The 23,586-nt window shown below is 42.0% G+C and overlaps 2 protein-coding genes across 3 annotated transcripts in view; one reads left to right on the plus strand and one right to left on the minus strand.

Moving 5' to 3' along the window:
• The window catches only part of LOC117576625 (uncharacterized), a 28,569-nt gene extending 20,615 nt beyond the window's left edge, over positions 1-7,954 (minus strand). Inside the window, 1 exon segment of the mRNA XM_034261549.2 lies at positions 7,722-7,954. The gene's annotated coding sequence lies outside the window, so the exon portion shown is untranslated.
• A 14,514-nt stretch (positions 7,955-22,468) lies between these two features.
• On the plus strand, positions 22,469-23,341 carry LOC117576626 (ubiquitin-conjugating enzyme E2 G1). Of its 2 annotated transcripts, none has more exons than XM_034261551.2 (2): positions 22,469-22,652; positions 22,739-23,341. In XM_034261551.2, the coding sequence occupies exon 2, from the start codon at positions 22,743-22,745 to the stop codon at positions 23,244-23,246; it is 504 nt and encodes a 167-aa protein (XP_034117442.1). In that variant the 5' UTR covers positions 22,469-22,652; positions 22,739-22,742; the 3' UTR covers positions 23,247-23,341. The 2 variants fall into 2 exon arrangements, with proteins under 2 accessions (XP_034117442.1, XP_034117441.1); XM_034261550.2 differs by having other exon boundaries at positions 22,471-22,652; positions 22,735-23,340.
• Positions 23,342-23,586: the final 245 nt, after the last annotated feature.

The raw sequence follows: 23,586 nt of genomic DNA on the forward strand, positions 1-23,586 counted from the left end.
TGCTGCTGATTAGAGGTCAACTCCCCAAAATACTCGCAATGCATTTTGTATTTACATTCAACTCAACTTTGGCAGCACTAAAACCATTTACCATTCGGTTAGTTTGGCTATGAAATGCTAATGTTATGTGGTGCCGGAAGGATTGCTAGAGAGTGGAGGAGGGAGACATTGCTAGCTATCTAAATTCGGAATTGATAATAACTGACAGCTCGGCAGCTCGATTGGCACTTGAATTGGAGCACAATGCAAACTCCTACGTGATTTATATTGCGCATACGCAATGTGAATTGTGCGTAGATTAGCTCGGCTATAAATAGAATCAATAGGCAAAAGGGATACACATATACGGGACTAAAAAGAGTGCTGTCAGCAGCAGCAGCATACATGAAATGTCAACAAAAGTTGAGCCAAACAATTGAAATCATAGCCTACAACTTGGCGCTGTGTCACCTTTAAAATCGCTTTAATTACGACTCGACATGCAACAGCACAAAGTACTATATAAATGTACATGGCACTTGTCATGCATATGGTTACATGTTTGTCGCGCTGCCAATGCAATCAGAGACCACAATGACGTCATTACCATTGGCAGCAAGTGTCACTCACCAAAGTGGACACTAACGAGAGACCAAGAAAGCCACAGCCCAATGACCCACTCAACGAGAGGCATTTCACTTCAAACCCTGTTTGCCGTCAGCTCAAGTAGCCAACGGGCCCCAAACTGTCCTCCTCTTTGGCGCAGTTCAACTTAATTAATATTGTGGAGGCCACGAAGAGTGAAAGAAGCAAGTAGTTGCAAGGCTCGATCTCTCTCTCTCTCTCTCTGTCTCTTGGCCGCACGTTAAGTGCAATTATAAATGCTCATCAAGCAGATTTCAAGTGGAAACGGAAGCTCGGAAGTGAATGCCATAAAAAAAACAAGTAAGAAAGCTACAGTCGAGTGTGCTCGACTGTGAGATACCCGCTACCCATTTTTAATAAAGGCAAAATATTGCGGTATCATTTTGAAAATATACCGAAAATACTTAAAAATACTAAAAATATACCAAATGGTATGTTTGGTATATCAATATAGTACCGCATTCAAAATATACCATAGACGGCTCAATATACCAGATTGTCAGTCAAAGTAACTAAGACCCTTATAAGTAGGCGTTTTGCCCATACAAAAGTATTTCTTTTATAACTTCGACAATTTTTATCTGATCGCAACCAAATTTTTAGGAATCATAACTACTATAGTTATTATTATATATACCAAAATTTGCAACTCTAGCTTTAAAATTACGCTTGTTATTCGATTTTTTTGATTTGCGGGGGCGGAAGTGGGCGTGGCAAAAATTTGAAACAAACTTGATCTGCGTGCAAACATAACAAATGCTGTCGAAAAAAAATTATAGCTCTATCTCTCGTAGTCTCTGAGATCTAGGTGTTCATACGGACAGACGGACGGACACACAGACACACAGACACACAGACGGACATGGCTAGATCGTCTCGGCTGTTGACGCTGATCATGAATATATATACTTTATAGGGTCGGAGATGCCTCCTTTTACCTGTTACATACATTTCCTGTCGGCACAAAGTTATAATACCCTTCTACCCTATGGGTAGCGGGTATAAAAATAAACTGAGCAACAAATTATTTGAAATACTTCACTGTATAGAGAATGCTAACAAAAACAAGAAAAATCAATACGAGCTGAGTGAAGGCAAAGCCCACAAATACTTTGAGACTCTGCTGAACTGGGATAGCTTTCAGAATGGTGACAAAGTTGCTGTGAAACACACACACACACTCACACACACAGTGACAGCAGGGAGTGAACAATAACAACTACAAAGTAGAGGCAGCTCTGCGAGTTGGCAGATAAAACCTTTTATTTTTTTTTCTGCTGCCATTTCTTAAGCGCCTCTGGGCTATTGGCACATGACCTTGCCTCGACTGCCTGAGACGCTGACAGACTGATACGACAGACGCTTTGATGAGTTGTCAACGTTGCGAATTGTATGTGTGTGGGTGCCTTGGGTAGAGAGTTGCCCTTTGGGGCAGAGCATACTTATTGGGGCGAAAAGTGTTGCATAATATTTGCGCTGGCAAACGGCTAACAATTTACAAACGACACTCGGATTGTCGCACCACACAATTTGGCACGCCATTTGCTGCGCCAATAAAATGAATTTTCTTAAAAAAGGAGTTTGAAGTACGCATAAAATAAATATAAATGTAAGCAATTCAATTTGAAGCAGTTTGATCAAACAATTCTGTTGGCTGTAGTGCACCTGCAACTGGTCGTAAATTTGCAATTGCAATTGCAAACAATTGAATATAATTAAACGCATATCAATCAAATGCAACTCTCTGCATGTAGATCAATATGTGTGTAATGAAAGTGGATGGCAATCTATTTGGTGTGGACAATCGATTATATTGCAATCGAGCCGAAAGTGCAACAAGAGCTTCTCTGGCCCTTTCTCCTATCTCCTGCTCATTGTCGCATGCGAGTTTTGCATTGCAAATTTACCACGCACGCATAAATCAACTGGAACTGGGATTATTAATTGGCCACGCTCTCTCTTCCTCTTTCCCTTTCTCTTACACGCAAATCAGTTATGAAATTGGAAATGGATACATAAATTGGAAAGGACAGGAAAAACTAAGTTTCGGCCCTGAGCCAGTTCAGTGAATTGAAACTAAGCAATGTTGTGACATTTTTGACATGTTTTTTATTTGTATAATCTAAAAAGCATTTTGGGGCTGTTAAATACTTTATTATGCCACCCCCACCAACAGCCCGCTTAACCTATTTGTCGAGATGTTGTATATTCAAATAACATTTTGCAGACTGACAACGCAGCTCACTCCAGCACTCTGGCAGCAATTCAAACTAACACACTTGATTTGGTCGACAGTGCACTTCAATTCGTAGACAGCATTTGCTAAGAGAAACGCCGAGTGTTTAGAGAGGTTAGAAAGGGGAGATGTTAGAGGGATACACAGGGTTCTCGAAAGCCTTGCTTTATAGCACTGACAGTTTTGGTATACAAAACAAAACATGAGGCCAACAACAAACATAAATATTCATTGCGAGACACAGAACTCGAGTGAGAGAGAGACAAAGAGAGAGGGAGCTAGCATAGAGAACACATCTAGGAGACTGGTGTGTGTTAGAATGTGTGAGTGTGTGTGCGGGTGTGTTGTTGAGTGCATGCCAACTTCCGCCCAGAATGACACTTGATGATGAAGATTTTGTTGCTTTCACTTTTTGCCATTGTGCTGGTCGCCGGCCTGATTGGCTGACGACTCAACAGAGTGCAATGGCTGGCTATATACATATAGTACGAATACCCGTATAGTATACATACAATTACACATCCTCTTCACTGGCATGAGAAATTGACAACCGGCAAAAGTGAACGTGGAACGAGTCAAGCAATTGCGACAGCTGCCAAGCCAACTAGGTGGCTATTAAGCATAGTCCTTACAGCCTTACACATTCAGCCAGGTGGTGATTATACACACACATCGGCATAGCAATACACTTTTGCATATTGGCTGGTAAATTGAGTAAACAGGATGATGGCATAGTTCGGAAGAGGAAGCTGAATAAGTCATTGCAGCCATAGCAACTGCTGCGCTGACAAGATTACTCCTACATTATGGCAACAACAAGAGCAACAGCAACAACAACAGAAAAACAGCAACAACTTTGATGACATTGCCCTGGAGCAAGATCTGGTTGCCGCCTAGGCACGCGCTAAAATTCGCTCGCATTCATTTGCAGCCGTCAAAAGTGAAAAATTCAAATCAAGGCACGGCAAGGACACGCGGCTTAGCTGCTGAATACACACACACAAAGTCATACGTACACACACACCTACACATACATGTACACAGTCACAAGCAGGCAGTCATGTGCCAGGACTTTATCACACAAACATGAGCGACGGCGGCTGTCATTCATGTTGCATACCAATTTAAATACTTTGCACGCACACTCGTGCCCCGTGTGTGTGAGAGAGGGATACGAGGGAGGCAGAACTACCACCAGCAAACATTTCCCTTCTTTCCTCTACTTTCTGCCGTTACCCATTTCCGCTTTTGGCAGCACAAAAGCCACTCGGGTCTGGCTTGCGCCTGCAGGATGTATGCCATGTTTGTGCCTGACCCTCTCTGTGCCGCACCTCGCTTTTTAGTTCTCAGCTTGCTGCTCCCTTTTTCCCTCTCCCTCTCGCTTCACGTGTATTGCATGTGGGGAACAAAGGCAAGCAAAAATATTTTCCTCTAATAGTTGTCGCTAAAGTTTACTGTGTGTGTTTTTGTATGTGTGTGTGTGTGCTTTTGTTTATGGTATATTTGTTTTGCCCTTCTCTGGACAGCTTGTCCGAAACTGAAGCGAGAGTCGAGCAAGAATTGAATTAAAACACTAAAAACGAACAATGGAATATAGATGAATGAATAGCAGTGAATCCCTTTCACAGAATTCAGCTCTAAAAACTATCATAATTGAGTCTACATTTTTTGTTCTCTTTCTCTCATTCTCTCTCTCTCTGTTTTCCATAATTTGTAAAGTTTTGCACAAATTAGTTTTAAAGGATTTATTATTCGTGGCTTAAACAGCTTAAGTGTTGTTTTTTTTTTTTTTCAACCCAAAATACTAACTACCAAGCTACTTTTGAAACCACCCACGTTTATCCAACATCTGCGATACATTGTTATTTTTATGTGCTATTTTGTTTTGTTCCATTTCTCTCCTTTTTTTTTGTATTTTTTTCTTTGGCCATGTTGGGCGAATTCATTTGGCATTTGATATTTTTGTGCTCCTTTGTTGTACGATTGTAAATATATGTTTGCTTGTGTTTGCGAGTATGTGTGTGTGTGTGTGTGGGCAAGGGATAGACTTTTAGCTTTTGCTCGGCATGTTGGCCATTACTTTTCTTCGAGAGAGAGAAATGCAAATTGTTATTGATTATGCAGCATATAAAACTAAACTACAAATGTACACAAGCAAAAACTCATGCGATTTTGTAGATTTTCATAAATTCGAGCAGTTGCAATTTTGACCCAGAACCCTTTCCATCTAACCTTCATTTTGCTCTTGTTGTTATTATTGGCATTGGGAATAGTTTAGAAATTTGCTTAAACAAACTTAATAAAAGCTCCTAGACGACTCGAGAGTTGGAGAGAGGCGCAAAACTATTTTAATTTGCACGTCAGTTTTGGGCAACAAGGTGAAGTATTGCACATACGTCATGTTGGTCGGGGGCACTGGCTTTTTAATGCAGTAAATACCTACTAAAATGCACTTTGACTGCTTGACTTTCGGCTTAGAAGTTTTGTGCCAAAGTTAAAGCTAAAGTTGCAGTTAGAGTTGAAGTTGGAAGTTGCTGCTGAAAAAGCGCCAGCTGAAAACCTTTCATGCCGAGTTCGGCAAACAGTTTTGCCTGCGGCTGCAAAACCCAAACAGTTCAACAAAAACTTTTACCTCCCGTCTCCACAACAACCACATATCGTATGTTACCAAAAGTCAGCAACAGCAGCAGCAGCAGCTCACATACTGAACTGCAAATCGTTGGCTACCGGCACGAGGGATACATAATGAGTTTCGTAATTATACGCCATGTCCTTTCGTCCGTTGCTTTAGCCTGATGCCTTGGCGCTTGCAATTACCTGCAGAATCGAGTGTCTAACTTTTAATTGCTGATGCATGCGAAATAAATGCGAAGACAGCAACCAACCAAAGTCAGCGGAAAACCGCACACAAAATGCGTGTTCGAGGCGAGGACAGCGCGTCATCAAGAGTTCATTTCTCTGCACGATTGCTTGCTCGCATGTAATTCAGTTGCTGCACTCAAATCTAATTTTACATTTGGCCTGAAGAGCATAAGCATAATGCCAAATGCAAATGAGACGAGCTATGTATGTACGTGCACAGAGAACTGGGCTGCAGCTGCTGGCGCCTTTCTGACGACTGCTTAAAATTAGGCAAGGCCATTATGAAATTATGAAAATGTGAGATTGAAATGGAATTGAACATGACGTGAAACGGTAAAACATTTGAGCAATTACATTAAGCAGCGAAATCTCTGAAAATTGTGCAATCAGCCAAATGCTTGTGTGGTCTTTGCTTATCTACAGAATGTGCACCAGAAATGCCAGCAGTATTCTTTGGCATGCTTTGACTTTTTGATGAACCACTTTTGATGATAAATCTAATTTTGACACTTGACTGCCAATGTATAACACAAAAATCTATTATTGCACTCAATTGCTATTAGAAATGTTCAAAAGCTATTTATTAACACCTGAAGCTTGTCAGTGTTGTTTTTTGTTTTCTATTGCACACAAGAATGTTAATTATATAACAGAATTTCACATGTTCAGGCCATTATACTAACCGATAAAATTACTTGATTAAAAGTTTTTGAAGCCTGTCAGGTGCCTTGAAACTTTTGCCAAGCACAAAAATTTGACACGCCATCGGAGTAAAATTACGTATACGCAATTATCAACATGTATTTATAATTAAATGCTAATAGATATCTTTGTTAGGTGTATTAAACGAAAATATTTAAAATGCAATACCTGAGAATGGCTCTTAATGCGAATTTAATGGAATGCTTGGATGTTGTATCAGTCTAAGCAAAGTAAAGGGAAATGTGTGCAGCAAGGAAAATATACGAATGCAAGGGAATACGGGAAAAACTTAAGCCAGACTGTGTGTGTTGGCAGTTGTCGACTTGGCTTCTTGATATGCAAATGTGAATGTAGATTCTGTTTTGAATAACTTATTCATTAGACGTGATACACGTAAGAGTGTATATCCGTGTGTGTGTGTGTGTAAATAATGCGCTGCTAGGCATAATAAATTGCTTTAAAAGCGGCCAAAGATGGCGGCAACCAAAGAAAGAGGCAGACAGACAGACAAAGTTGGCAACAATTTAGTTTCTTCTTGTGGCAGTCAGTGTCCTTGTTGTGTGGCTGTTGTTACTTTTTCACATGCTGCTTTATGTTGTGTAGCCTCACACGGATACACACACACCCAGACACACACACACGTGTGCTGAAAGGAACTGAAACTCATGTGGTGGGCAATAAGCGAGACGCGCGAGTCGCAGACGAAAATAAACGCCAAGAGGACATAACGTTAGTAAAAGGAGAGCTCTAAAGAAGGCCAACACCTGAACTGATACACTTTTCTCAAAGGCAGCGAGTAGTTGAATGGTGGGAGGAAGAGGAGGAGAAATGGGAGGCTCTACGTCAGATATGAGTTTTGGACGCTTTCACTCGCAACAGTCGCTAAACTTTTGTGTTGTGCGCCCGACGCGAACGTGGGCCAAGGGGAATGTAGCATGTCGATGAGGATACGGACATGGACATGGACGTGAACGTTAACGTGGACGTGGACAGTGCTCGGCAATACGACGAAGTCAAGGCTCGCCTCGTTGGGGCTGGCACATAATAATTTACATAATATACGTGTGCGCAATCAGCACAACAACAACAAAAAGAGGAGCAACAGCAATGAGCAAAACGATATCAACGATTCAGTGTAGCACACACACATACACAGAAATATTTTTGACTGGATATTTTCACTCTAGCACTGGGAACGTGCTTTCGTTTTTTGTGGGTAGAGCTCTTCGAATCTTTGTCGCCCCGCTTTACATAACACACCGCACAACCAAAAATTTCTAATTCATTTTCGTTTTACTTTTATTATTCGCGTTGTGTGCTGCGCAAAGTTGGAGATTCACGCAGCCCAAAACACACGACGACTGCGACTGCGACGGCGAATACAACGACGACGTCCCACGACCGCCCAACGCCCCAAACGCCCACGGTGTCTTATTCCTGTTATATTTCTGCCTTGTTGTTTTTTCTTAATTTGTTGAGTTGCCAACCAAACAAGAGACGCACGCGTTGCCAACCGTCCGCTCGATGTTTTATGGGCAGCCGTTGCTGGCGAAATTCGTGAAGAGACTGCTGAAAATCCTACAGTTCGTATGTGAGCTCGGCACCACACACAGGACTCTTGGCTGGAGTAGGAGCCAAGTGAGCGAGTGAAAGCTTCTCGAGTGAAAGCTCGCTCTCTTTATCTAAAAAGCTGCGCGGGTTGTCACAGCAGTTGCTGCTTACAAATAAAGCGTAGCATAAACATTGAGTTGCACTCAAATTAAGTTGCTTGAGCGCAGGCTTCAACTTCAGCCGTGTGTGTGTGTGTGTGTGTAAGAGTGTTTATTTTGTGTTTATGCATTAAGGATAGAGCTTTTATTTCTAATTTGGCGCAGGCAGTTAGCAGCAAACAAGTAAGAAAGTTACAGTTGAGTGTGCTCGACTGTGAGATACCCGCTACCCATTTTGAATAAAAGCAAAATATTGCGGTATTTTTTTCAAAATATACCAAAAATGCAAAAATACTAAAAATATACCAAATGGTATTTTTGTTATATCGATATAGTACCACATTCAAAATATACCATAGACGGCATAATATACCAGATTGTCCGCCAAAGCAACTAAGACCCCTAGTAAGTAGGCGTTTTTGCTCATACAAAAGTATTTTTTTAATAACTTCCACAATTTTTATCTGATCGCAACCAAATTTTCAGGAATCATAACTACTATAGTAGTTATTATATATACCAAAATTCGCAACTCTAGCTTTAAAATTACGCTTGTTATTCGATTTTTTTGATTTGCGGGGGCGGAAGTGGGCGTGGCAAAAATTTGAAACAAACTTGATCTGCGTGCAAACATAACAAATGCTGTCGAAAAAAAATTATAGCTCTATCTCTTATAGTCTCTGAGATCTAGGTGTTCATACGGACGGACGGACAGACACACAGACACACAGACGGACAGACGGACATGGCTATATCGTCTCGGCTGTTGACGCTGATCAAGAATATATATACTTTATAGGGTCGGAGATGCCTCCTTCTACCTGTTACATACATTTCCTGCCGGCACAAAGTTATAATACCCTTCTACCCTATGGGTAGCGGGTATAAAAACACCGGCAGCATGAAAAAACAGAGCTGCTAATGTTGATGTATTTGTTGTGACTGTAGGGCAAAGCTCAGTGCTGCAATCCAATTGATGGTTAGCTAATGAAAATGGCTTAAAGCATTACCGCCGCCGTTTTACCAGCAAAATATTGAATATTCGGCTTTAGGCGCTGCGTGCAAGGCCATAAAAATCTGTGTTAATATATGTTTATCTTACTCCCATATCTACAACTCTATGTGGTGTTGTCTCTAATTAGCATCAGCACAACGCATGTGAGACCAATTATCTAAACTTAGCAGGCCAATAACTCAAGTCAACTTACCTTAGGGGCCAATACACAAACGTATGGTAATCAATGTGGGGCCAATAAATTTAGGCGCTGCTTCGCTGCTCCATTGTCGCAAACTGCAAAGAGACACGAACAGAGAGAGAGAGAGAGAGAAAGGGATTGATTAGTATGCAGTTCATATATATTGAGAATGGGGAGAAGTCAACTGAGAAATCGTGTAAGCGACGCGTATGTCAATTAAAAGCCTATAACAACAAACCAAACAACACACACAACACAAGGCAACAAAACACACAACTTAACACGGATATGGGCAAAGAGCAAAGCAGAAATCAACTTGGGCTTCCAGTTCCAGAAATCGTTGCACGCAAATGCAAAACAAAAGCCAGAGGCATGTCAAAAAGGCGTGGCAAGCAAGCACAGCAAGCAAGCCAGCAAGCGGTGGCAGGCAATTTGGTCACACAAGTCACGTGCAACCGAGAAGGCAAAAACGACAAAACGCGTTTCAAATAGTGCCGCACAAGAAGTCGCAACACATTTAGTTTTTGAATTGAAGAAGGAAAAATGTTGCCTAGAAGTGCATTTCAAGAAGAGAAAGAGAGTCCAAACGCTTTAATATATTTGTATAGTTTAATAGCAATTAAGCAATTTGGTCAACTTATGATATTAGTGCAATTGTGGACAACAATTTTGCAATTGAAAGAGCTCTCTCACAGCTAATTAGCCCGGCAGGCCTCCAAGCCTCATCAAAGTGCAATTTACTTTTTCTGCAAGTGCATATGAATGTGTGTGTGTGTGTGTGTGTGTGTGCAATTGAAAACAATTAGCAAAGTGTGCAGGAGATTTAGAGCGGAATGTCATAGCCCTAATTGCCCAAGCACACACAGTCACAACGAGGCGCAAATTTAATGCCGGAGACATGCAAAAATTACATCCTCAATTGCAGTGGCAATATAGCTTTGACTCTCTGTCTCTGAACTGTATAACGTATAGAGTTGTGCTCGTGTTAGTGGCAGTTGCTGCTGCGGTAGTTGCAATGCCACTGGCAGCGCACAAATTCAATAAACAAGGCGCTCGTGCGGGCCCGGACACTCTGTCTCTGTCCCCAATGGCTCTATTGCTCCCTGGACTGCTGTGTGTTTTTGTGTGTGTGCGTGTCCTGTGCATGCATCGAAGCATGCTGTCTCCAAGCGTTCGCCTAGCGGCGACAATGTTGTTTTGGTTGTTGCTGCTGCTGCTGCTGCTGCTGCTTCTGCTTCTGCCCTAAAACCAAAACAAAATCAATTGCAGACAACTCGGCTGCTGTCGCCTCTGCGCTCGAATGTAGGCAATATAAATTTGGCCAGCAGCTTGCACACACACGCACACATACATATTGAGCCATTAGAGTTGCGGACAGTTCGGCAGCAGCTGCACCAACGACAACAACAACTACAATAAGAACAGCAATAAATTCAATCGAATTCCACACACTCTGGCCACACATGCGTGTGGGTTAGGCCCATCAATTCACCAGCACCCCACAAATTGTGCGGTGCACTCAAGTGAAGCCGGCAACTGCCACCCAGTTGACCAGTTCTCCACTCCACTCCAATTCTCCTCTCTTCCGAGCTGTACACGCTCCATTGGCGCGCCACATTCACATTTGCCAGCGAACGCCAATTACATAGTCGCTGCCCTCGACTTGCTGTGCAGCTCTGCAAACTGTAGTTGAAGTTGGTCTCTTCCACGTGGCCACGTGGCGGTCGTTTAAAGGTGGCAATTGATTGTCGTTTGCTTTAATGAAGACAACCGCCAGTTCCGGCTGTCCAAGTGTGGCCACACACAACACACACCCGCCCACCCCCAAACTGAGTCCTTTTGGGTCGGGTTAACTGAGTTCCTTGAACTCTTCGCACTTGTGAACACATGTCAATCCAGCAGCCTAATGCATAATTAAGTGCATAAAGCTGGAATCTCTATGTGTGCGAGTGGAGTGTGTGTGTGTGTGTGTGTGGGGATGATGCGCTGCACTTAAGTTTAACTATGCGTAAAACATGCTTCAATGCCCCGTGCCCCTCCGCTTTAAGCACATACACACACACAAAAGTCTGCATGCAAACAACTGACACACTTAAAGTTGCAGCTTCACTCGCAACTCTTCTTGGCGACTCATTTGAAGCGCTGGCAAATGCAAAAGTCACGTTCCGAATTGGCCAAACCGCAAACGTTTTCGCATTTGACATTTTCCGTGCTGTGTCATCTGCTTCCCAACAACAACAACATCAACAACAACCAGAACAGCAACTCTATATAGCATTAAGCCGTTGGCGGTAAATAGTAAATTGTTCGATTTATGTTCACAAATTGCGCTTGACTTCCGTTCGTTTATTCGTTCGTTCGTTGCTGCTGTTGTTGTTGTTGTTGCCCCTCAGGCAACATTTACATTCAGCTTGTGCATCACACAACAATCACATTGTGGCTTCTAGCGATTGATTTGTCGCAAACTGCGGTTGCAAGATTTTTGTTTTCTATTCGCATCAATCAGAGGCAACATCATTTTCACATTATGCCACAACAAGCAAGCCGACGATGGAAAGGGAACTGTTGTTGTTGGGGTCTATAAAGTGGGTCAAAAGGTGATTTTACCCGCTAGACACTTTTTATTGTGTCTCCCTCTTTGGCAAATTGCCAACCGCATCAAGGTTTTTTCTTCTTCTCTTCTGTATTTGTGTGGCATTTAACCTAGACTGGCAGTTTTGTGAAAATGCCAAAGCAGAGTTTCCCATCAATTCCATTTGCTAAATTCGATTGCTTGCAATTTGCTGATGATGATACGATGCATCGCACATCACATCACATCAACAACAGCAACACCAACTGCAACACCTTGAGAGAGTAGAAAAGCATAAATCATGACGTGCAGCTAAACTTGAACTTGATCTTGAAAATTGTGTTATTATGTAGTTCCATTTGCCCGGCCATGCATAGTCAGACTTTCCGCCCATTCTCTGTATGATTATATCATACATTTTCCTACGCATTTCCACTCCACTTAATGGCAAATTACGAATTACATATGTATGTATCTGTGGCCACATGACTTTTCTCTGTGCTACGAGTGCTTTGTTCGCATACTTCTCTTTAAAAGAGATTGTTGACTCAACGGAATTCAAATTTCCAAATTAAGAAACTCGATTTATTATAGTTTGGTATCATTAATAATCTATACATGCAAATTAAATTAAATTATATATTAAATATTGTAATGTACAATTTCGTATATAGCGTATTTAACTGTCGGCTTGGCTATACTTTGCTTTTTGGCTTTTCAGCGCTGTTAAACGTTCAACGCCTGTTCGCTGTTGCATGTCGCTTTGTTGTTGTTATCTGTGCTGCTGCCGCTTTGCTTTTGTTGTTGCATGTTTCAATGTGCATATATATTTTAGTGTATATAGTATGCGAGACAAACACACACAATTAGAGCGCTCAAAGCCGCGTAACACTCGCAAAATGCCGGCAGTTCCCTCGACTGCCAAATGAGCAGCTGTAGTTGCTGTTGTGTTTAGAATTTTTGCATTTACAATTAGGTTTTGCTTTTTTCGTGTTCTTTTTTTTTGTTTAGAATTTAGCGAATGTGTCGCATGCTGTGCCAGTTCTCTCGTTGCTTTCGATTTCAAATGCACTGACATTATTTATGGGGTGACAACATGGCGCATACGTAATGTGCGCACAAGCACGATCTTTGCTTTATTTTGCTGTACAGTGTTTGATCAATTTAGTTGCCTCTACTAGTTTTTTGTTTTCGAGTCTTGCACAATTTATTGGCTTTGCACCTGCAGCCAGTTTGCTGCGATCCGCTGATCGATTGTAGCGATTGCTTTGTGCACTTCGTGCAGCTGTAATGTCGCAATTCCATAGAGAGTCAGAGCGGGAGGAGGGAAGAGACTAGTCTACGCTAACAGTTTTTTTGTGTTTTCCTATGCAGGTCCGTTATTTCCATGCGCCACGCTTCATTAAGCAATTTCATGCTTGATCAGCACATTTCGCCGAAGCTTTGAATTACGTTAATGGAGACAACAAATGCGAGCGCAATAAATATATCTTGGTAATAAGTCAACAAAATTTTCGCAAGTAATCAGCAGTTTTCGTATTCAGCGCAGACACAATTTCTCCCCAAAACAAAAGCAAATCAAGTGCAAGCACGTCACCTAAAATCACGTTACAGTCAGATCTTAATTATAATTGAAGCTAACCAAATGTCAGCGTCAAATAATCAGTGGCAATCGCAACAAAATACACGAAACTCAAATGGAAAAAAAGCTAAGTATACGCGAACAACAGATACTCTATTTACTTGTCACAAAACAATGTAAAAATGCACTTTAAAAGCGAGAGTTTGAAGTATCTGAAGTTGCTGGCACTTTGTCATGCGATGCCGCCTGACACGGACTCCCACTTCAACACGAGATGCCGCGAGACAATAACAAGCGGCGCCTGCAAGAATTGTCGGCAATTTGCAACGAAATTGCCAGCTACAACAGCTACAACAGCAGCAACAGTAACTTGGACAGCAGTTGGCTGACTGGGCATTTAGCAATCTAAGGCACATTGCTGTCAGCATTTTAAGAAGGGGGAAGGTTCGTTGCTTGCAACATGCGATGCGGCACACTTACTTATCAACACACATGCGCTGAAACTGTGCCAAGCTGATAAGCGACAAATATAAATTTGTTGCCCTTTCAATGTAGGGCAGCCCAGGCAGCTAGTTGACATGATCTGTCAATAGTTTCTATAATGTTGCAGCATCGAACGCGTTCAAATGGCTGACAAAACACAAGCAAATGCAATAACATCAAATGCCACACAACAACTTCATTTAATAACATAAAGCGATTGCTGATGGGCAATGTGTGGCTGAGAGGTTACAAGTTCGGAAGGGACAAGGAGGGGAGGGTGACGAGCGACATTTCCGACCACAAAACAATTCCGGCGGACTCACCCGATGCGCCCCGCCCAGTTTTCAGTTATGTTTGCCCAGCGGAGCAATGAATCACAAACAGCGGCCCAAACCAACCACGACTGTTACATGGGGCAACTGCAACAAATCGATCAAACTTCAACAAAGTTGCAACGCGTAGTTGCCATTCTAATATCGTATATAGAAATTGATAGTGGAGAGGGCGAGAGATAGAGAGAGAGTGTGGAGAGGAAAGAGACCGCACTATGCACTATGCTGTCAATATTCATAAACTCAAATCCCATTTGGGGGGAAATGCAAACGAAACGAGACGAATTTTATTCGTGGCGCATTTGGTATAAATGCCGTTTACATATTGAAATGTCGAAATGAAAATCTGTGCAAATGGAAAGTCGCAGCGCACACACACTCAAGTAAAAGTGTGTGTGCTTGTGTGTTATGTGGCTTTATGGCATTCCCATGTGTGCTTAAGGGTTTTTGGCCTAAACTTGTTGTAAAAAAAAAAACGACATAAGCAGCACAGAGAAAGAGAGGCTGTGTTGCAAGCTTTAAAGAGTTGCCCAAAAACGAGTTTTGTACTCGTTTTAAGGCCTCAAATCAATGCGGTAGAGTTGTTGGCTCTGATTCTCGCTGCTGCACAAATAATTGTGTATACATTTTTTTTCTTTTTTTTTTTTTTTTTGGTGACCCAATTTATGACAACGGGCAGTACAACAAAAGCAACAAATTACTGCGGCATGCCGCCACGCCTCAGCCCGCATTTAATGCCACGCCCGCAGTGCGTATTTGCGGCGTGTGTTTTTTTATTTTTCTTATTGATTTTGTCGCGGCTGCGACGCAAAGTCAAAGTTGCTTGGCTCTGCCTGGTCTGTGGTGCAACCACACAGAAAGTGCTCGTAGGTTGCGCTTGAGCAACTTTTGCCACACGTTAAAGTTTAGGTTTTTTTTTGCGTTTAGTTAAGCAAAGTGGCAACTGTAGGCCAATAACTTTCAAATGGCCCAAGTTTGAAAGTTTTGAGCAAGCGGCCATTCAATGTTTGCCAATTACCGCAGCGTATACACAATTCATGCGAACTGGTCACACTGGCACAGCACCGATTCAATTAAACTTTGGCTTCACGCTTTCGATCAAGCATACGACGCGTTGGCCCGCCAACTCGCAGTGAAAGTGGCAACGCAAAGTGACCACTGGCCAACCAGTTACAGGTAATTGTACTTGCAACTTGCAACTTGCAACCAGTTAGTGTGCGCAGTGTCAAGTGCAATGCCAATTGTGGTCAGTGAACCGTCAACAACAAAGTAGAAGGCAATGTGCCTTTCAATTTCCAATTGGCTCAGGTGCATTCGATTGATTTTCACTCGCATCGCATTGCATTGCATCGCATCACTCGATTGACCTCCAAGTTCAACGGCACTTCAACGGCAACCTGAGACGCAATGCAATGCAATGTTGCAATGTTGCTTCTATGAATTATATATAGATATGACCAGCACATGATGTTGATGGCAATTAATGCGAACATCCGCCTGCAAATTGAAATCGAAACCTTTTGGGGTGGTCGAGCGAATGCTGCTCTCATTTTCCCCCAGCTCGCATCGCTTCCCATCTCATCTCATCTCGGCTCGTCTCGTCTTGTCTGATATGGTGTGGCCTGGTCTGGTGCATTAATCTGGCACAAGCACGAGCTGCAAGAACAATAGAGTGCAGACTGCAGTCGCGTTCGACCGGGACGTGAATGCCGCTGGCTGTTGCCGCTTAGTTGCATTCGCTGCCGCTGCAGCAGCAACAGCAACAAACGACAAGAGCAACTAGCAAAGACGCCTCACGCTTGGCCAACGCTGCGTGATGAAGTGGCCGTGTCTCTTGTTTGCTCGTTCTTTAGCTGTATACATACATATATCATACATATAAATTGCATTTACAGCATGTACAAAATTGGCACATTTTACTCTCGTTTCAACAAGTTGAGAGCGTAACGAAATGGAACGCACGCCCCGAGCACAGGAAATGATACAAAATAAAAATCAATATAATTCTATATTAATTGGTGCAATGTTAACTATCAGTTATCAGCTTTTTTTATGCTCAATCGATGCTGTCGTGTTCTTCTCACTATTCAAGTTGAGTAACGGCAAATACGTTGACTAAATCGCAGCTTAACCCAATTGTTGCTGGGCTATTTGGGACAGCATAATCAGCTTTTAGACCACAATAATCAGCAGCAGCCACTTGATGGCTGCGCACCTGATTGCGGAGATCTTAAGATCTTATCCATCAACATTGCCCTGAACTTTGAAAGGCTAAACAAAGAGTGTAACTCACTGTTTAGACAACACAACACAACTCGAGGGCCACGTATCAATGTTGATTTCCGCCCAACTGTTATTTTTATGACTTCTTTGAGACATTCCCACAGGGCTTACAAGCCGAACACTGACTTCAACTCCAACTTCGACTTGGACTCAGTTTTAGAGTCAGTTTGCTGCGTCACATGAAAAACAATGAAATGAAATGAAAGCAAACGGGTCAGTTTTGAATAATTTATAGCTAAAGCTGATGTTGGGTCCGGCATTTGTATGTGTTTGTGTTATATAGAAATGCTAATTTGAAAACGAAACTGAGACGCGATTTGTAAGGCGAATGAGCGATGTCAAAAGAAAGTTAATTAGGCGAACGTCTTCAGTCCTCAGCACTCGGCGTTGCATGGGGCATTGTCTAGGAGGCAGCTGCAACATTGCCTGGGGCAATGTCAAGGGTTCGTCTTAGACTTTTAATTGGTAGCAGGTGAAGCAGATACTCGCAATGCTCGACTGACTTTTCGTCCGATTCGAGTCCAGACGAGGCGAGTGCAGGTGAAGAGGGAAACAAATGCAAATACGATGTCGGTAATTGTGTGAATAAAAGTCAACAATTTGTGGCCGATGCTGTTGGCAGCACGCAAACAAATCTTGACAACAAGTTGCCCCTGTCTTTTCCCACTTCCCCTCCTCTCTGACCCTATCTCTCTCTATGGTCTGTTGTCTTGCCCCTTCCGCGAGTAAGTTGTTGATGTTGTTTCGCTGCTGCGGCGGCAAATGAAAATGAATTCATTTCATAAAGTTGACGCCGCTGGGAAACCAGAAGAAATTAGCATAGTTTTTGCTTTAAAGGCCAACTTTGCTTCCTGTTCCAAGATTCGCAAAATAAGTAAGTGAGGCACAGCACAGCACAGCACTCGGCTGGCTGGCATAGTTCATTAACTTGGCATAGTGCAATCTCCGCGCCAACTGAAAGTGAATTTCAATTTTTTCACTCGCGCAATTTGAAGTTCAACGAGCGCGCCATAAAAATGCAAAACCTCAACCCAACACAGCAGCAAACAGATTGGAGTGTAATGCATCTTTTGTGGGGCATACTAAGAAACCAGTTGAATAATAACCAAGTCAGCCATGTCTCTGCTCTTCACCCTCTGCGCTTCCTCTTCACTCTCTTCGGTCGTTTTTCGGCAGCAGGGAAATTGCAAATTACCGGCACATAACCTGCGGGTCTAAAATGCTCCAAAGGCCCTTTTCCCAGTTCGCAGTGATGTTGAAGGCATTAATTTAAATTTTTGTTAAAATACTTTCACTGCCTGTTTGCTGTTGACTCTCTGCGGGTATTCGATTGTAGTTTATAATTACAAAAATACAAAAAAGTTATTTATACGAAATATCGCCAGCTAACCAGACACTTTTTATAAACTAATTGAATAGATAAATAATATCTAATGGATGGCTATTGGAAATACAAATCTGATTTCATTTGGAGAAACTCTCGCGCACACAACAATACTCGTCAAATTAGTAACAATTTCATTTGAAGCTGTGCAACAACAATAATGTGCATTATGCGTACACACACAAACACATTTTAAAAGGCAATAACAATCAAAGGCATAACAAAGAGTCAACGCCATGCCACGTAATTAAATGTAAAGTCTGTGCCATTATAGCCTCTCTGCTCCCAATGCGCCTCGGCCCACAATAAAACTTTAACCAACAAAAAAAGCAATAAGTTGAGGTTCAACACAAAAAATATATATGGAGTCGAAACGCTTTTCGCAAGCAAACGTGCTGTCATTAAATTTAATAAGCACTTTTTAGGCCAAGCTTGGATTTTTCAAGCCCGCCCGAAGAAAAACTGGACAAAAAAACAAACACAAAAAAAAATGACAACAAAAGCGACAAGCGAAGCGTTTTCAAAATGAAATGGTCTGGCAAAAATATGAAAACAAATACGAAAAAAAAAAATAACCAAACGAAATACAATGAGAGAAGAAATAAAAGTAGTACTTGTAGCATTATTTTAAGTTCTTTTCCTGCTTTTCCTATCAACTACTTTTCTTCGAAAAGTAAATGAACTTTAAGCACGCCGCCGCCGCCATCTAACGGCTCATTTGGCTCGCTGGGCTCTGGAGCCCAGACGTCGCCAAGGTGGCTTACTTTTGTCTATGTCGATGCGGCGATGGCTATTACGAAATGCTGTTACGCCAACATTACGTAGAACAGGCCCCGAAAGCCGTTAAGGCAGCAGCAAATTGAGTTATTAACTACCTAAACTTGGTCCAAATGACTTAAAGCCCAGGCGCAAAACACAGCACACAAAACAAAATGCGCTTTTAAACGCAGTCTACCACATACAACAATCCCCAACCTTCCCTGGAGCTGTGCACAATTGGAGCACTGTTGACGGAAACGCTCATTACGGACCACACCGACGCAACTGCGACGCGGCGGGGCACAGTTGATGATGCCGGCGTCTTTGTGTGTGCACCAGATCTAGATCTGTGCAACTGCAACAGCAACAGCGACTGTAACTGCAACTGCAACTGCATTGAAATGCAGCTCACGATGCTGCTGGCACTTGGCATGGCCAAAAAGGTAAGCGCAGAAAAGCGCGTCCGTTTTATTGTCGTTGAATATAATAAAAAATAATAATTATAAAACATGCAACAAACAAGGGAAACAGTTCTAGTCGACTAATATATACTCTCTAATTTGCTGCTTCGCTTGAGATTAGATCTTTATTAATCAAAGTGGACTTAAAGATACTCTTTAGAGTCCAAAGACTTTAGCTGTCTATTTAAATCGCCACAATTTGCTGCATCGCTTAAGATTAGATCTTTAATTTGCCGTCAACGTTCGTCACGGTTGCCCTCTATTGAGGAACTACGTGTGTGTGTGTGTGTGTGTGTGTGTGCTATACCCTCTTGAGTTTGTAGCGTAGATCATAAAAAAAACAACGTATAATATCGCGTTGCAGTGCAAAACTACAGAATTCAGAATTTTTTTCGCATTCAGTGCACATGAGTGCACATCAACATGCCCTGTCCTCCACTTGCAACTCCAACTCCGACTCCATTTCGCACTCCCACTTGCAACCCAGTCCAACTCCAATTGCAAACTCCTGCTACAGTTCTGGTTTCAACTTTAGCAAAACTCAATGCTGCCACTTGTCGCGCTCCCTCAGCACCGCACCCACCTCTCTCTCTCCCTCTCTCTAGATATATGTATATATGGCGTAGTATAGTATAGTTCCAGTCAGTGGGACATAGTGCACTTGATAGCCGGGAGCAGAGCAGCAAACTCGCCAACTGCGAACTCAATTATAAAACGGCAATGGGAAAACGCATAAAATACATTAAAACTGCACGTGGATAGGAAACGAAACGAGACGAAAAGAAACGAAATGAAAGGAATGGACTGGAAAATAAATGAAAGGAAAGGAAACGAAACGAAACGAAAGGAAAGCCATGGAAAGGTTTTGTGTTGCATTTTCATTTATCGTGTTTTTTTTTTTTTTTTTTGCTAACCACCGCACAATTTATTTAGTTTTCTCTCCTCGCATTTCTTTTGCATTTAAGCATTGTTCCAATATAAATGCTGGCAGAAGAAGCAGCCATAAATACTATGCGACTTATAAAGTATACGTAATGAAAAACTGTGCTGTGCTTAATGAAAGTTCACTTTGAAATGAATAGAGGGGCAAATGCAGCTGCGCTTGCGAAATGAAAGGTGCTGCCAAGCAACAAATACTGAAAAGTATTGAAATGAATAAAAATATATATTCTAGCACTTGTTTGTCAAAGTTACCTTTGAGTTTTTAAAACGCAAAGCAACCATTAATTATAAACTAAGAACTAGAGCTAAGAAAGAACAACTGAGAAAGTTTTCAAATAACATGTAAAACAGATAAAAGTATATAACGAAAATTAAAGGTTAAGTCAATTTTGATCATAAGTTAAGAACTACAAGAATAAATCCAGTTTTATGATTCTTTTTTATAGAATTGAAAGGAAAATGTATAAAAGTATACAATGCTTTTAAAATAAGTTTTCTACTTCATCGTTGCCCAAGTTACCTACCGAATATACTGATATAAAAGCTAAGAACTAAGAAGGATTATTCAGTTTTATGAATTCTTTTATAGAATTAAGTTATAAATTCAAAATTTATATTCCAGTATTTTTCTTAGACAGCATTAACTGTAGTCTTCAATATGACAACGAAAAATGGAAATATAAGCTGACAACTAAAGAAAGATTATTCAGTTTTATGAGAAGTCACAAAAAGTTGGTAAACAAATTAGGCACAGCTGTCCCTCGAGACGTAATATTGTCGTGTCGCAGACACTCTAGACACCACCAAAATATGAATCCATCAATCCGCCCTTATTTGCAATTTCAATAAGCGAAATGCGAGAGAGCGAGTCCCGAGAGGAAGATAGAAAGAAAGAGAGAGAATACAGAACCAATTCGAATTGATCGACGCTGGCAGCTGGCGGAGAAGAGAGAGAGAAGACAGCACTAGACAGCAACAACATGAGCAAGCAATTTGAGGCACGCAGCACAGCGTGGGCACCCAACGGCGACGCTTGAATGATGCACCTGCTCAGCAGACAAAAAAATAAAAATAATAAAATACGATCCACAAAAAACAAAAAAAAAAAAGAGAACGACTATTTCAATAGCAGACGGAGTTCAAGAGCGTGGGCTGGGAAACAAACGGACTCGAGTGACCGGTAGAGAAGTTCGCGTGATGCCGGAAATGCAATTGTCGCATTCGACTGCACGCCCACAAAATGACAACAACAACACACGCCCTGGGATCAACCAGCATGGCAACAACCAAAACTTTGACATTTTCACGTAACTGTGTGTGCCTGTGTGTGTGTGTGGGTGCATTAATGAAAATTTTTTGAAAATCAATTTAACAGAGAAGTCAATGCCATTTTATCTTTGCGCGACACTTTAACGAAATGGAAATTTGAGTTCTTCCCATTTGCTGGTGGCGGGAAGGCAACAACGCGCGTGTGGCTCTCAAATGTTGCACATTGTTTATAATTTGTTGCTGGCTTGTGCCAGTCGCAGTTGCAGTGCAACAACATGTGGCACTTAAATGGGCATGCCACGGGTCTTCAGCAACAACAAAAGCGGCAACAACAACAACGACAGCTGTCAGTCTTATGTTGCGGCCAAACATGTTTAACGAGTACTGAATGCATCGAGTCCCATGTGCGCCTGTTAATTCTCGAAAAATGCGACTTACTCTCTTATGGTTCTCGCTGTTGGCATTTGAAACGCAACATTTACCAGGTAAATATTATTTTTATTATTTTGTTGTTGTTTTCGTTGTTTGAAAATGCACACATGCAAAGCGCATGGAATTTGTGAAAATTGCAACATGAAAAACTTGAAAAACCGGCAACGACTTTAAGCCAATGGGAAACGACGACAACGATGGCAACAGCAACAGCATCAGCAAAAGGCAACTGCAAATGGCCCAAGTGGCAAACTGGCTAAGAGACATTAACAATTCACACATTTGTGGCAACATAATTTCAGTTAGCAGCCAAGAAGGGGTCAGAGGGAGGCAGATGTAAATGCAATTGGCAAAAAACTTTGTCGAGTTGTCTGTGTGTCTGTGGCGCAAAGGGAGAGAATGAGATACAAATGTGGTATATGAACATGCAACTCTAGGCAACTCGCCAGAGAGTCTGTGCCAACAATTGTACGCAATTACGAAAAGCCGAATCGGGCAACAAAAACCGTTGCCACAATTGTGGCAACATTCATAATGCATAATGCAAACAACAACAACAAGATAGTTTTGCATAGCTATCGCATAGCAATCATTCGGCTTTTGTCTAGCTGAACTCAATCGATTTTCTCAATAGAAAATAGAAAATTCTCAAAGAATTTCCATTACGAAATTCCTGTCAATGCTGTGTTTAAATTAAATCCACTGTCAATGTTACGTTGGCCGTAGCATTCAGCGTAGCTCAGCACTGTAAAAAGTGTATAAAAATTCCGAAAAAGAAACTAATCAGAAATCAACCAAAGGCGAGATTTTTGAACCAAATTGCAGTAAGTGTGACGGCAACAACAACAAGGAATGCCTGAAACAAAAAGTGAATACAATCAATAAAATTAATTATCTGAAATTAAGCTAGTGCCATGTCTGAACTGCAAGCTTCGCTGCTGCTGAAGCGCCAACTTGCCGAACTGCAACGCAATCCCGTCGAGGGCTTCTCCGCAGGCCTTATCAGCGATGAGGACATCTTCAAGTGGGAAGTGGTCATCATTGGGCCACCGGATACACTCTATGAATGCGGCTGCTTCAAGGCCCATTTGATCTTTCCCAAAGAGTATCCATTGCGTCCGCCACGCATGAAATTCGTCACCGAAATCTGGCATCCAAATATCGAAAAGAATGGCGACGTGTGCATCTCGATTTTGCACGAACCGGGCGATGATAAGTGGGGATATGAGAAGGCCGAGGAGCGTTGGCTGCCCGTGCACACCGTGGAAACCATTTTGTTGTCGGTCATCTCTATGCTGACCGATCCCAATGATGAGTCGGCGGCCAATGTGGATGCGGCCAAGGAATGGCGCGAGGATTATGCTGAGTTCAAGCGCAAAGTAGCACGTTGTGTGCGTCGCAGCCAGGAGGAAGTCTAAAGATTTTACAAACTCCCCACATGAATTCAACACAAATACTCAACGGTCAACAATTCAAATAAAAAAAAATAAGTAAGCGTATAACTTGCAAATCCCCTCGGATTGTCTGGAGAAGATTCTCGCAGCTGCCTTCGGCGAAAGTGTTAAACTTTTGGCTTTAATTAGCCAAGCAGCTGCTTGGCCGACACATGAAAAACCCGCTTCTCTAATTAGGCAAACATTGTCAGTCAACGCAGTATATGATTAGCCAGAATTTCTTTATGCCTGTGTGCCAATTCTGAGCCGACGCCTGTCAGCATTAATTGAACTTAATCGTTCCGAGAGTGAAGCGACTCGAGAC

Source organism: Drosophila albomicans, chromosome 2R (genome assembly GCF_009650485.2).
Source record: "Drosophila albomicans strain 15112-1751.03 chromosome 2R, ASM965048v2, whole genome shotgun sequence".
Taxonomy (NCBI): domain Eukaryota; kingdom Metazoa; phylum Arthropoda; class Insecta; order Diptera; family Drosophilidae; genus Drosophila; species Drosophila albomicans.

Excerpts from the sequence above, each read along its gene's own strand:
- LOC117576626 (XM_034261551.2), top strand. The coding sequence starts at position 22,743 with ATGTCTGAACTGCAAGCTTCGCTGCTGCTGAAGCGCCAACTTGCCGAA.